Source organism: Amblyomma mixtum, chromosome 8, assembly GCF_055824585.1.
Source record: "Amblyomma mixtum isolate Tamu chromosome 8, ASM5582458v1, whole genome shotgun sequence".
In the NCBI taxonomy this organism is placed as follows: Eukaryota; Metazoa; Arthropoda; class Arachnida; order Ixodida; family Ixodidae; genus Amblyomma; species Amblyomma mixtum.
This window is the reverse complement of record NC_143019.1, coordinates 73146548-73158151: the sequence shown is the minus strand read 5'-3', so window position 1 is coordinate 73158151 and position 11604 is coordinate 73146548. Positions and strand designations below refer to the sequence as shown.

The 11604-nt window shown below is 46.4% G+C and overlaps 1 protein-coding gene across 1 annotated transcript; it reads left to right on the top strand.

Moving 5' to 3' along the window:
- On the top strand, window positions 1-7181 carry LOC149332996 (uncharacterized). The gene is made up of 4 exons (XM_089555947.1): window positions 1-114; window positions 2995-3156; window positions 6220-6309; window positions 7104-7181. Exons 1-4 carry the CDS (start codon window positions 1-3, stop codon window positions 7179-7181), a joined length of 444 nt encoding a protein of 147 aa, XP_089412073.1.
- The last annotated feature ends 4423 nt before the right edge of the window (window positions 7182-11604 follow it).

Sequence of the window (11604 nt, the reverse complement as noted above, 5' to 3'; positions counted from 1 at the left end):
ATGGCTGAAGTCGCAGAGGTACTTGAGGTGGTCGCCAAGAGTCGACGCGTCTTCGAGGTATCGTTTGACGAGTACGTCGGGACCGTCAACGGGCTCTTCAATTTCCTCGAAGTGGTAAGGCTTGCTCTGTAATACTGGTAACTTATGCACAGCACGTGACAGGCTTAGCGTTAAAGAATATAATTAGGAACACGGTAATTCTTTGGGAGGCTCCTGTTCATCAAAATTGGTTGCACACTGCAAATTCTGCCTGTGCACTCCGTACTTTGACTACACTGTTGTGCTGTATCGTCGTAAAGGGCAACTAGTACGGGAAGTAGTAGAGGCGTATCATATCTTCACAGAAGGTGACTCATGTGTGAGCAGCACTTCGATGGCTTTGTCTAAGCGCGAGATATGTCTGTTAGAACAACGTGTGTGCCTGTAGGTGCATACGTTTCGGCAATGGTTATTTCCCTTCCTTTTATGTTAGTAGTTTGTGATCATGACGTGAGGCTGTGACGCAGCGATTAGAGATTATTTATATGTGGTTTTCCGATTAAAACAGTCAGTTGTAAGTCAGCGCGTGTTCATGTCTCTCTTTCTGTACCTTCGTTTTAGTCGCGCTGTTTCGTTCCTTAAGAGGCAATACCAACTCGCTCACTATGCTTTGTTGCTAGATTTTAAAGCTGGCTAGCCCAGCTACTAGCGTTAATACTCCTTGGGATCGCGAAATACACGGACACACTTTCAGTCGGGAAAAAGCGCTTTCACAACTGTTTATCCTAGCACGAAAGCTTGCAGAGAAGAAACCTGAAATCTTAAAACACTTGTCCCTAAGAAATTGCGCTGTTTCTACGTGTTTTCATCTAAAAAAAAATGGCTGAGGCTTAGCTAAGGTTAAGCCTAGTCAGATGCGAAGCATATTGATGGCTAGGCTTGGTAATACATGGCTTTCCTTGGTTGACGTTCATCCCGCTCTTCATCGGTCTCTGTGGCACGCTGAAGCTTTCGCTTCTCGTTCAAATCAGCCCTGCTTCTAGGCGGCATCCCAACACCTGGCCGCCTCGTAAGTGCCCGGAGAGCGAGGCAAGCTCAGCTTTATACCGCTGCTGTAGCGTCACGTGGTCAGCTGCAGCGCCTCTGATGTGGAGCCTCCACCGCCGCGGCCGACCGCGCGAGCCGGCAGCCCATCTCTCCTCTGCTGTGACGTCATGTTGTCACGTGGTGTCACGTGGTCACGCTCAAGGTCAATGGTAGCTCCACCGCCGCGCTCGACGGGCTGTAGTGTAGCTCTAGTAATATGCTTCGCATAAAAAAAAACGATGACGAAGTTGGGCTGTAGCGCAACGGACAGCTGCGTAGTCGTTGCAGAGTTGTCGCAGAAAGTGCTGTAAGAACCCAACACATGTGTTCATCCCTGCTGAAGGTTCCATATGAACAACGGATGTGGAATTAGCGGGAATACAGAGTGCATTTGATGGAGAAATATGTGTGGAAATCTATATGCAAATTTCCATCCGTTTTTCCTATTATTTTCATGTCTCTCTGTAATTTGCGTATGATGTTCCTGATATCTAAGGAGTCTGTATGAACTTCTACTTTTCTTCATGCGTTGCCCGTATAGCCCCTATGAACTGTATATCGTGCCTAAGATATCTATATCACCCATACGGACAGCGCACGGAATTAAGGAACTCCTCATAAGGAATGCTTCATTGGGTTGAAATTCAGAGTCATCATCATTACTACCAGCCAGCTTGAGCCTACTGCAGAACAAACACCTCTTCCATTTATCTACGCGGCCTATCCGCATCAACCCTTTCCCCTTCAGTTCATTGATCCCATTTCTCCACCGACGCTCTGTAAACCTTGGTGCGTTTCATTTCACTTAGCATTCGCACTGTTATCATAAAAGAAATTGGAGGGTAAACTTAAGCTCCGCCTTCAGGGAATGATGCAATAGCGTGTTCAGTTAATTCCCATAATGTAGAAGCTCATTCTCTACTTGACATTTATAGAGCCTTGGGATTCCTCATAGCCCTCCTAGCGTATACTGGTGCAGCGGTTAAGCGATGCGTCACTGCCTTGTGATCACAGGCCCGTGGCACATCAACTCCCAATGAAATCCATCCGTAGATGCACTTGCGACAAGTCTTCCCACGTGTACAAACACTTTCCGCCAAAGACACAAAGTTTTATAATAAAGGCTTAGTCTTGAATTCTAGTTTGAGTGCTGCAATTTCCGCAAAAAAGGACTCCAGTCTGAATTGAAATAACTTAATACCATGCAATAATTTACATAGGGTTCTGCAAATATTGAACGTGTAGGTATGTATGTTTTAGTTAATAGATGAAAATTTCTAAAGGGTCTTAAAGCATTGTACATATATGTTATATTTTCGCGAAGGACAGCTTGAAAGGACCTTAATGTAATGTGACACGAAGTAGGAGTAATTAAGTTGTATGTGCTAGGAGGATGCGCAATAAAGAGTGTCATGAAAAAGTTCCTTTCGAAGGATGACTTTCGCGGGGGGAAAGTTCAGCCGCGAGCAGAAACACCTCCATCGACTCAATGGTCGTGCATGTGTTTCTGGCCGTGGTTGGACTCTCCCTCGGCGCCGGCTACAGACAGTCTATAGACTTCTTATTGACTCTACTGACTTCCTGTAGATACTGCTTTTGTCTATTCATAGTCTATAGACGGTCTATTGACAAAAGTCTACTAAAAGTGCATGGCCATAATTCTATAGGTTGTCAATAGACTGTCAATGGCATTTGTATTACCTATAGGCTGTTCTCTCGGATTTGTCTATAGACTTTATAGACAGAAGTCTATAGACACTCTATATACTGTGTAAAACCTTTTTTTGTAAGGAAGTAGCGGAACGAGGTCACGTGACATTGCTATGTGGTGGCCTCACTCTGTTCTCATCACGAAATCATCGAATGGAAGGGGGAGGATATCCGGTTATAATAGGTGGCAGTGAACAAAAAACAAATGTGGCTCCGCAGTGCGGCGGCTGGGCTCTCTACTTGATGCTGAGCAACGTCGAGACCAGCACGCAGCGGCTGCTGGGCGGCACAGCGTACACCTACTCCTTCAACGGCGTCTTCATGATCATAACGAGCTTCCTGAGCTACACTTCCGCCCACATACTGCCGACCACCTTCTACGTAAGTCACTGCTCGATGCAGCGCCGATAGCGGGGGTCGAGGAGGTTGTGAAGAAAGGGAAGGAGCAGAATTGCGTGGACACTTTGGCAACTGAAGTGTTGAGAGGCGAAAGCCGAGGACACAATGCCGTGGCGACTTCCGTTGGATGTGACGTCACACCGTTCCCGTGGCTATATCGATACCAAAATTATACATCTTTCGGGGATCTTAAGTGTTAATTACGCTTAATTACACATTTTTCCATTCTGTGATAATTTTCACTATGCCGTGACGACTTCCTGTGGATGTAACGTCACACCATTCCCGTGGCTATATCGACGTCTAAGTTATTTCGACGCAATTTTGAAGTTTTTGACTATAATTAATTGATTAATTTTTCTACAGTCGTCAAACGCGGTTTCTGGGTTCATTTTTTCCTCCCCTATATGATGTAACCATTCGTAACCATCTTTTTTTAGTTCCCAAGTTAACACGAGTTAAACGCTGCCAAAGGTGTGACAACCTTTGCTAACGGACGACAGTATAAGACATTAAAGGCTTTCGCCGTAATAGCCGGCCCACTCTGGATGTAGATCGCTTGATGAGGAGCAGGACTCAGAGAATCAAACCTCTCATATCCCTCAGCTTTCTTCGGGATTGGGAAGCGCTGACAGACACGGACTACTCACAGTAACCGGAGACTGCGAATTCCCTGCCGTCCGGTTATAAAGGGACGAACGCAGCTTAAGACGTTCACTGGATTCCCATGTTCTTTCTGTGGTCCCCGAGAGTTGCTCAGTGCTGCATGGATCTCGGAGGATAGCTGTCGCCTTCCACTGTCGCCTTTCTGCACAAGGCTGAGCGGTAGCGTTATCGAACAACTAGAAGTAGGAAGGGGATGTCGTTTGCCAGAACTGGACTGGCTCAGGACTCGCACCTGAACAGCAACTAGCGTTGACGACAGTAGACTCAAAATACAGGTGAAGATGAATAGCAAATGAGCGAGGAGGAGAGTCTACTTGCAGTCTGTACAAAAAAGGTAAATATTGTTAAGAATGAGACGTGGTGAACCATGGCTATGAGATGATTTAATGGCCGCTGGCCTAGCACGGGCGCTCCGTCCCGCGCCACTGCCAGCTTCGTCTTCGTCACACTACCCGGGGCCTCCGAGCGATCGTCCCGATCGGTGACGAACAGACGGCGAAATGGCGATGGTCTTGAGTGAAGGATCGAACATTATGTAGAAGATGGTGCAGTGCTGGCCGCCACGATGAGAAAGATGAGAGAATGAGTCCCGGTCCACGAAGCATCCGGGGCGTAGGGTGCCAGGAGCTGACGGCCGAGGTCTCTGGACGCACCGAACGGCAGAGGCAGGGGGACGGTGTCTTCATGTTTGGGTCAGTGGAGTCTTGGGTCGGTGGGGTCTTGGGTCCGTCGGGTCCGTCGGGTCTTGGGTCCGTCGGGTCTTGGGTCGTCGTATAGTGTGGTCCGGGCGGGGGACGGGGCTGGGGTGAGCGTCGAGGTCGGTTCAGGTCGAGCGGGCTGGGGCACGGCCGTGCGGCGCTGACCAGGTACTCACGGCCGACGTCCACGGCAGGCCCAGGACGCCGAAGCTCCGTGACCAGGATGGCGATGAAGGGACCCCCGCACCTCCACCAAATGTTACGCGGCGGCCAGCCGAAGAATGAGACGTGGTGAACCATGGCTATGAGATGATTTAATGGCCGCTGGCCTAGCACGGGCGCTCCGTCCCGCGCCACTGCCAGCTTCGTCTTCGTCACAATATATACAAAAACTAGGCCCTTGCTAATTGATGCGTCGGAGTTTTTTTTAAGCGATATTTATTGCCTCAGGTCATAAAGAAGGTATGATAAGGGAAATGGTGGTTAAATTTGTTTATTGGGGTTTAACGTCCCAAAGCGACTCAGGCTATGAGAGACGCCGCAGTGAAGGGCTCCGGAAATTTCAGCCACCTGGGGTTCTTTAACGTGCACTGACATCGCACAGTACACGGGCCTCCAGAATTTCGCCTCCATCGAAATTCGGCCGCCGTGGCTGGGATCGAACCCGCGTCTTTCGATCCAGCAGCCGAGCGCCGTAACCACTGAGCCACCGCGGCGGGGGTGGTTAAATGAATGAAAAAATTGCGTGGACACTTTGACAACTAAAGTTTGACAACTAAAGGACACTATGCCATGACGACTTCCGGTGGATGTGACGTCACATCGTTCCCGTGGCTATATCGATACCCAAATTGTACATCTTTCGGGGAACTTAAGTGTTAATTACGCTTAATTATACATTTATCCAGATAATTTGACACAAATCTGACGTTTTTCCAACCATTATGTAACAATTTTCACTATGCGGTGACGGCTTCTGGTGGGTGTGACGTCACACCTTTCCCGTGGTTCTGTCGACGTTCGCGCTATTTCGACGCAATTTCGACATTTTTGTCTATAATTAATTAACCAATTAATCTACATTCATCAAACTTGGCTTCTAGGTTCATTTTTTTCCTGCTCTATCTGAAGCAACCATTAGTTTTCTTCTTTCTTTTTAGTTCCCGAGTTAAACACGTGTTACACATTTTGTTAATGGACGACAGTATGAAATATTAAATGCTTTCGCCTTAGAAAAGTTAGTCGATCTACTGAAGTCGCGGAGGGAGCAATGATTCGATCCCTGCATCCAAGTGCTATGTGATGTATTGTTCGGCGAGAGACTCGTTGTCGCAAGATGCTCGATTCTCTTTGGTTTCAGCTCCGGGCAATGACTGTTGCTAGAAGTGCATTGAATGCCCACACTTCCGATGAGATGCGTATACGGCCTCATCACGATAGTGTGGCAGGTAACTGCGAGCTCTCTGTCTCCAGATCTTATAGTTGGCTTTCGATTGTTTCAAGGCCAGTGGCCGAGATTGGCTGGCAGAAATCTTTCGCGGCGGGTCTCAGAGCCCAGGCTTAGCTTTGGCGCATGAAAATCCTGGTGATTATCCGATTAGAACAACTCGATGTCAAGGGACTGCCTTTCTTTCGTAACTTTTCCGCTCTTCCCTCTGATGGCTTTCTGACTTGTTCGCAGTACGTCATGTTCCATGGGACAGGCGCCCTGTTGTACATCTGCACCTGCATCATGATCGTCCGAGATTCCAAAGAAGTGGGAGGGCCTCCCGTAAGTGCGCTGCTACCGTTACGGCCAACTGTTTATAAGCACTGTGTGCAACAGGCTCTATCTTATTGCTTTTCGAAGCTTTCAGGAATTATTAATTCGAAAGCATTAAATAGTTCATCGACACGAAAACCTGGAGTCACCCAAAAAGTGACGTCATCAAAGGCGGGTAAATACGAAATGCTAACCAGTAACAGTCAGCCCTAGTACTTAAAGAATGCACCAGCTACAATGCAATGAAATAGAATTAAGGTAGAAAAGAAATAGAACTGCAATGCTTTTGTATTACTCGCACGTAATTTCTTAAGCGCCGCCTGCAATTTTGTTATTCATCTTTATCGACGAGGGATTTTATAAATATATTCGCATACCTGAAATTAAGAAATAATCTGAACCGGTGTGGTCGGATGTACATTGTTTTTGGTTTGGTTTATTGAGGTTCAACGTCCCAAGGCGACTCCGGCCATGAGGGATGGCGTAGTGAAGGGCTCCGGAATAATTCATACCACCTGGGGTTTAACATGCACTGACATCGCACAGTACACGCGCCTCTAGAATTTCACTTCCATCTAAATTCGACCGCCGCGGCCAGGATCGAAACCGCGTCTTTCGGGTCAGCAGTCGAGCGCCATAACCACTGAGTCACCGCGGCGGACAGTGTACATTGTTTTTGAAGAATTAAATGTAATCAGCAAGCGTTATTACTGTGTACTCAGACATTTCCCACGTTTAATTTAACGCATTTCACAGTGTCAATGTCATGCACCTTACCCTGCTTCTCTGATTTTTGTCCGCAGACGCTAGGCCTGATGACCGGAGGTATACACTCCTTCCTCTGCGCCTACGCGACGTACAAGAATTACTACGAGAAATGACGGACCATCGGGCGTCGCTGCCGTAACAGTGGCTTCTTCCGGCGCCCTCTTCGTCTTCGCTTCGCTCATTTTTTTTTGTCGCGATTAAATAAGGTAGCGCGAAGAGACCCGTCTCCGGTGTTTCCCTGACGCCAAGAGGAAATGGGGCAAGGGTGACAAATGATCATGCACGAAGGAGCTAGACACCGCAGAGGACACGGGACAGAGAAAGAAGACGACACAGGGCGGTACTTGCAACTAAAATTTTATTTGAAACTTCCTGGCTTTTTAAAGACAGAGGCATGTGTGATCTTACAATCAGGTAAAAAAGAATGAGTGAAAAGCAACAGATAACAAGACCTAACTGACAACAATGCACATGGAAGTCTTGTGGTTGTCTTGTGGTGGTCTTTTGTCTTGTGGTTTTCATGCTTCCACATGCTGTCGACGGTTTTAACACTCCTGATATCTGTAGATTGACTAGCATGATGAGCATCGCATAACGTTTTAATACTTCTTATATCTGTAGATTGTGACTCGCATGATGAGCATTGCATAACTTCCATGTGCATTGTTGCCAGGTCTTGTTATCTGTTGCTTTTCATTCATTCTTTTTTACCTGATTGTAAGATCACACGTGCCTCTGTCTTTAAAAAGCCAAGAAGTTTCAAATAAAATTTTAGTTGCAAGTACCGCCCTGTGTCGTCTTCTTTCTCTGTACCGTGTCCGCTGCGGTGTTTATCTCCATCATGTCACACCAACTGGCTTACACATCTACCCTCCTAGGTAATACACACTCTGTAGACACCGTAACAGGCCAGGCAACCTAAATTTTCCAACTTATCCAAGTTTTTTTTTTTGATATTGCCTTTACATTCTCGGTCACCTTGGTGTGAGAATTGTGCTAACATCTTTGGGACCAGTAAGCACTGCCATTTGTGAAAAATGTACACGAAACTAGGGATCAGGGGTGCCCAAAGTAGCCTGCTTTTCGTCGCTCCCGCTCGAAGTACACGGTGAGTGAGGGTGCTGGAGCTTAGATCTTCCATCTGTGCTAGGGGGCACAACTATTGAGCAACCACTACAAGGCTTTGAAGGAAACCCCTTCGGTAGTAAATTATCTACTACGACTACTGTATATACGGACGAGCTGACCTACAAGAGCCGCGACAAGGTATGTTGGCTCTTATTTTTCAAGCCACAGCGATACATGACGGTGTCTTTAAGCCGTAAATGGCGTCGCTGGCGTCGTTCCATTATACTGTAGACCATAAACAGCTGTATTCAACGTGACGCATCAAGAACATGGCCGAGATGGTCACGTGCTATGGGCTAAGGTCGAGGATTTAGAGAAAGTTTGAAGGCATCAACAAATGAATTCTCGACAGTTATATCTAAAAACGCATAACCATTAATTGTTTATGAGTCAAAAGAAGATATATTCGACATCTCAACCGTGCCGTAAGGGCAGGTACAGAAAAAAGTTAAAAGAACTGATACAGGAAGGGTCGCTGTAGAGGAGTGCTATCTTTTCATTCTGCCTCCAATGAATCGTAGCCGCTCCGGCAGCGATATGATTCTTCGACCTAGTGCCCTGTAACCGGCAGTCATAACCGCTCAGCCATTTCTTGCTCGGTAGTCCACTCTCACGAAACATGATAGTCTTTGAGACCCTTGAGCATAATGTCTCCTTGACAATGGCCCTATGTCAATGGCCCCTTGATAATGGCCACATACGTTGTCAGTACGCGTTCCTACATCCCCTGAATAAATCTCCGTAACCTTGTAGCGGCTCTAATAGAGTGATGGCAGACTGTGGAAAGAAGGTGCTACGTTAGAAGCTGAAGCATCACGAGCTGGTGGATGTTGCCGATCTGCTTCTGGCACCTGTCTAAAGCAGTGGACCTGTGCCTCGAAACTCATATACATAATCAAATGATTCCGTTGCTTCACCGCTTTTCTGGTTTCCACACTTCGTTAATTGTTTCTAGGAACTATTTCTAAGTTGTGATAAATGGCCAGAAAGCTGTGGAGTAGATCACAATGATATTAGCCTTTTTCGGTTAGATCCATTTTCCAAACAATGAAAGCGGCGTACCATTGTCGTTTTCTATTTAAATTTGAATCCAAAGCAGCAACCCTTTGCTGCTTTCGTTCGTGTCTTCGATAACAAGAATTTCTTTAGAAAGTCTATTAACTGTCTCTAGACTTTTTTCCATAGACAATATAGACTTTCATTAGACAAATCCTATAGGCAATATTTAGAAAATCTACTTCTTCAGCACTTGATCTGCCACTGCCAAATCTGTAATCTCCATCGCAAGGCACTGTTAAATGCTTTAGGACTCCGTCAGGACGGCCCCGTGCACCTGGAGCATGTCCTTGGACCCTGGAGTGATGCGACTTCGGCTGTGCGAGGGTCAAAATCATTTAGTTTTTCTTAGAGGTTTGGTGGACACCCTTTGATAATCATGTGTGTTTGCGAGTGCGTGAGTGTTGAGCATGTTTGATGTCACCTTTATTTTTTATTTTTCTTTTTCACCCTCTTCTTTCACACTTGTCTGGACAGCATGCAAGGCTCATAACAAGGCAGACCTCCCCTTTCATCATTAAAGCCTCTCTCTCTACTAATTTACGGCCGCACACGTTTAGTTGACCCTTGTCGATAGACTATTAATACACGAAAATAAATATATATCGGAAGACTACAGGATATATAATAAATCTATGAAAAATATATAGAAAGTTTTTATAAGGTTATTTTCCATCAGGACTGTGAAGTTACCTTTTTTTGTTTGGAGCCCTACCACTTCGTCAAACTGTCGTTAGGACAGTTTTCTTGTACTTGTCAGCACCATTTTCATGTACTAACTGTAACGGAATATCGTTATTAACATTGTTATAGCCGCCGATTCGCCGTTGTCGTACGCTGCTTTAACTAACGGCGGTGTCTTCACGAACAGCCTGGCAACAATCGCTCCTCCGTTGGCAGTCGCTCAAGACTATAACTATGGTCACGACAGCCGCTCATGGTATACGGTGACATTGGCTTCGAGACATGTGCGGAGCAGACAGATACATGCCCTAATATCATACCAACAGCTATAAAGGTTCTTCATTCCATCGTTTCGTGCAACCAATATAACTTCTCTCCCGTTCGTCCAGCTTCCTGGGAAGACATGGCGTGCGTGCGTGCGTGTGCGTGTGCGTGCGTGCGTGCGTGCGTGCGTGTGTGTGTGTGTGTGTGTGTGTGTGTGTGTGTGTGTGTGTGTGTGTGTGTGTGTGTGTGTGTGTGTGTGTGTGTGTGTGTGTGTGTGTGTGTGTGTGTGTGTGGTTTAAGGATGTCCCAAAGCGAGTCAGGCTATGGGGACGCCATAGCGAAGGGCTATGGAATAATTTCGACCACCTGGGAATCTTTAACGTGCACTGACATCGCACAGCACACAGGCCTTTAGAATTTCGCCTCCATCGAAATTCGACCGCCTCGGTCGGGATCGAACCCGCGTCTTTCGGACCAGCAGCCGAGTGCCATAAACACAGCCACCGCGGCGGCTGTGAGTCTGTGTGCGTTCGTGCGCGCGTGTGTATGTATGTATGTATGTATGTATGTATGTATGTATGTATGTATGTATGTATGTATGTATGTATGTATGTATGTATGTATGTATGTATGTATGTATGTATGTATGTATGTATGTATGTATGTATGTATGTATGTATGTTGGTTGGTTGGTTGGTTTATGGGGTTTAACGTCCCAAAGCGTCTCAGGTTATGAGACACGCCGTAGTGGAGGGCTCCAGAAATTTCGACCACCTGGGGTTCTTTAACGTGCACTGACATCGCACGTACAGTACACAGCCCTCTAGAATTTCTTCTCCAAAGAAATTCAATCGCCGCGTCCGGGATCGAGCCCGCGTCTTTCGGGTCAGCAGCCGAGCACCATAACCACTGAGCCACCACGGCGGCTATGTATGTATGTATGTGTGTATGCATGTATGTATGTATGTATGTATGTATGTATGTATGTGTGTGTGTATGTATGTATGTATGTATGTATGTATGTATGTATGTATGTATGTATGTATGTATGTATGTATGTATGTATGTATGTATGTATGTATGTATGTATGTATGTATGTATGTATGTATGTATGTATGTATGTATGTATGTTGAAGTTATGAAGCATACTAAGCATATTCCGTGACCTCTGCCGCAAAAAGAGAAAGATTACTGCAAGAGTAGCCTTCCTAATCACTGAACACTTTGCAGCCCGCGTATTGTAGATGCAGGGGCCGCGCGTTAACATACCTCCGCATAGCTTATAGAGTTATCAGGGCTTCTATTTTGTAATTAATAGCTGTACACAGGCGCAATCTGGACAGAGAAGGAACGCGAGCAAACGACGCCATCGGGAGGCGTCCAGAGGCCGAGGCGCCGACTCG

Excerpts from the sequence above, each read along its gene's own strand:
- LOC149332996 (XM_089555947.1), top strand. The coding sequence starts at position 1 with ATGGCTGAAGTCGCAGAGGTACTTGAGGTGGTCGCCAAGAGTCGACGC. Across the intron at positions 115-2,994 it reads TCTTCAATTTCCTCGAAGTG|TGCGGCGGCTGGGCTCTCTA; the intron begins GTAAGGCTTGCT and ends GTGGCTCCGCAG. Across the intron at positions 6,310-7,103 it reads AAGAAGTGGGAGGGCCTCCC|ACGCTAGGCCTGATGACCGG; the intron begins GTAAGTGCGCTG and ends TTTTGTCCGCAG.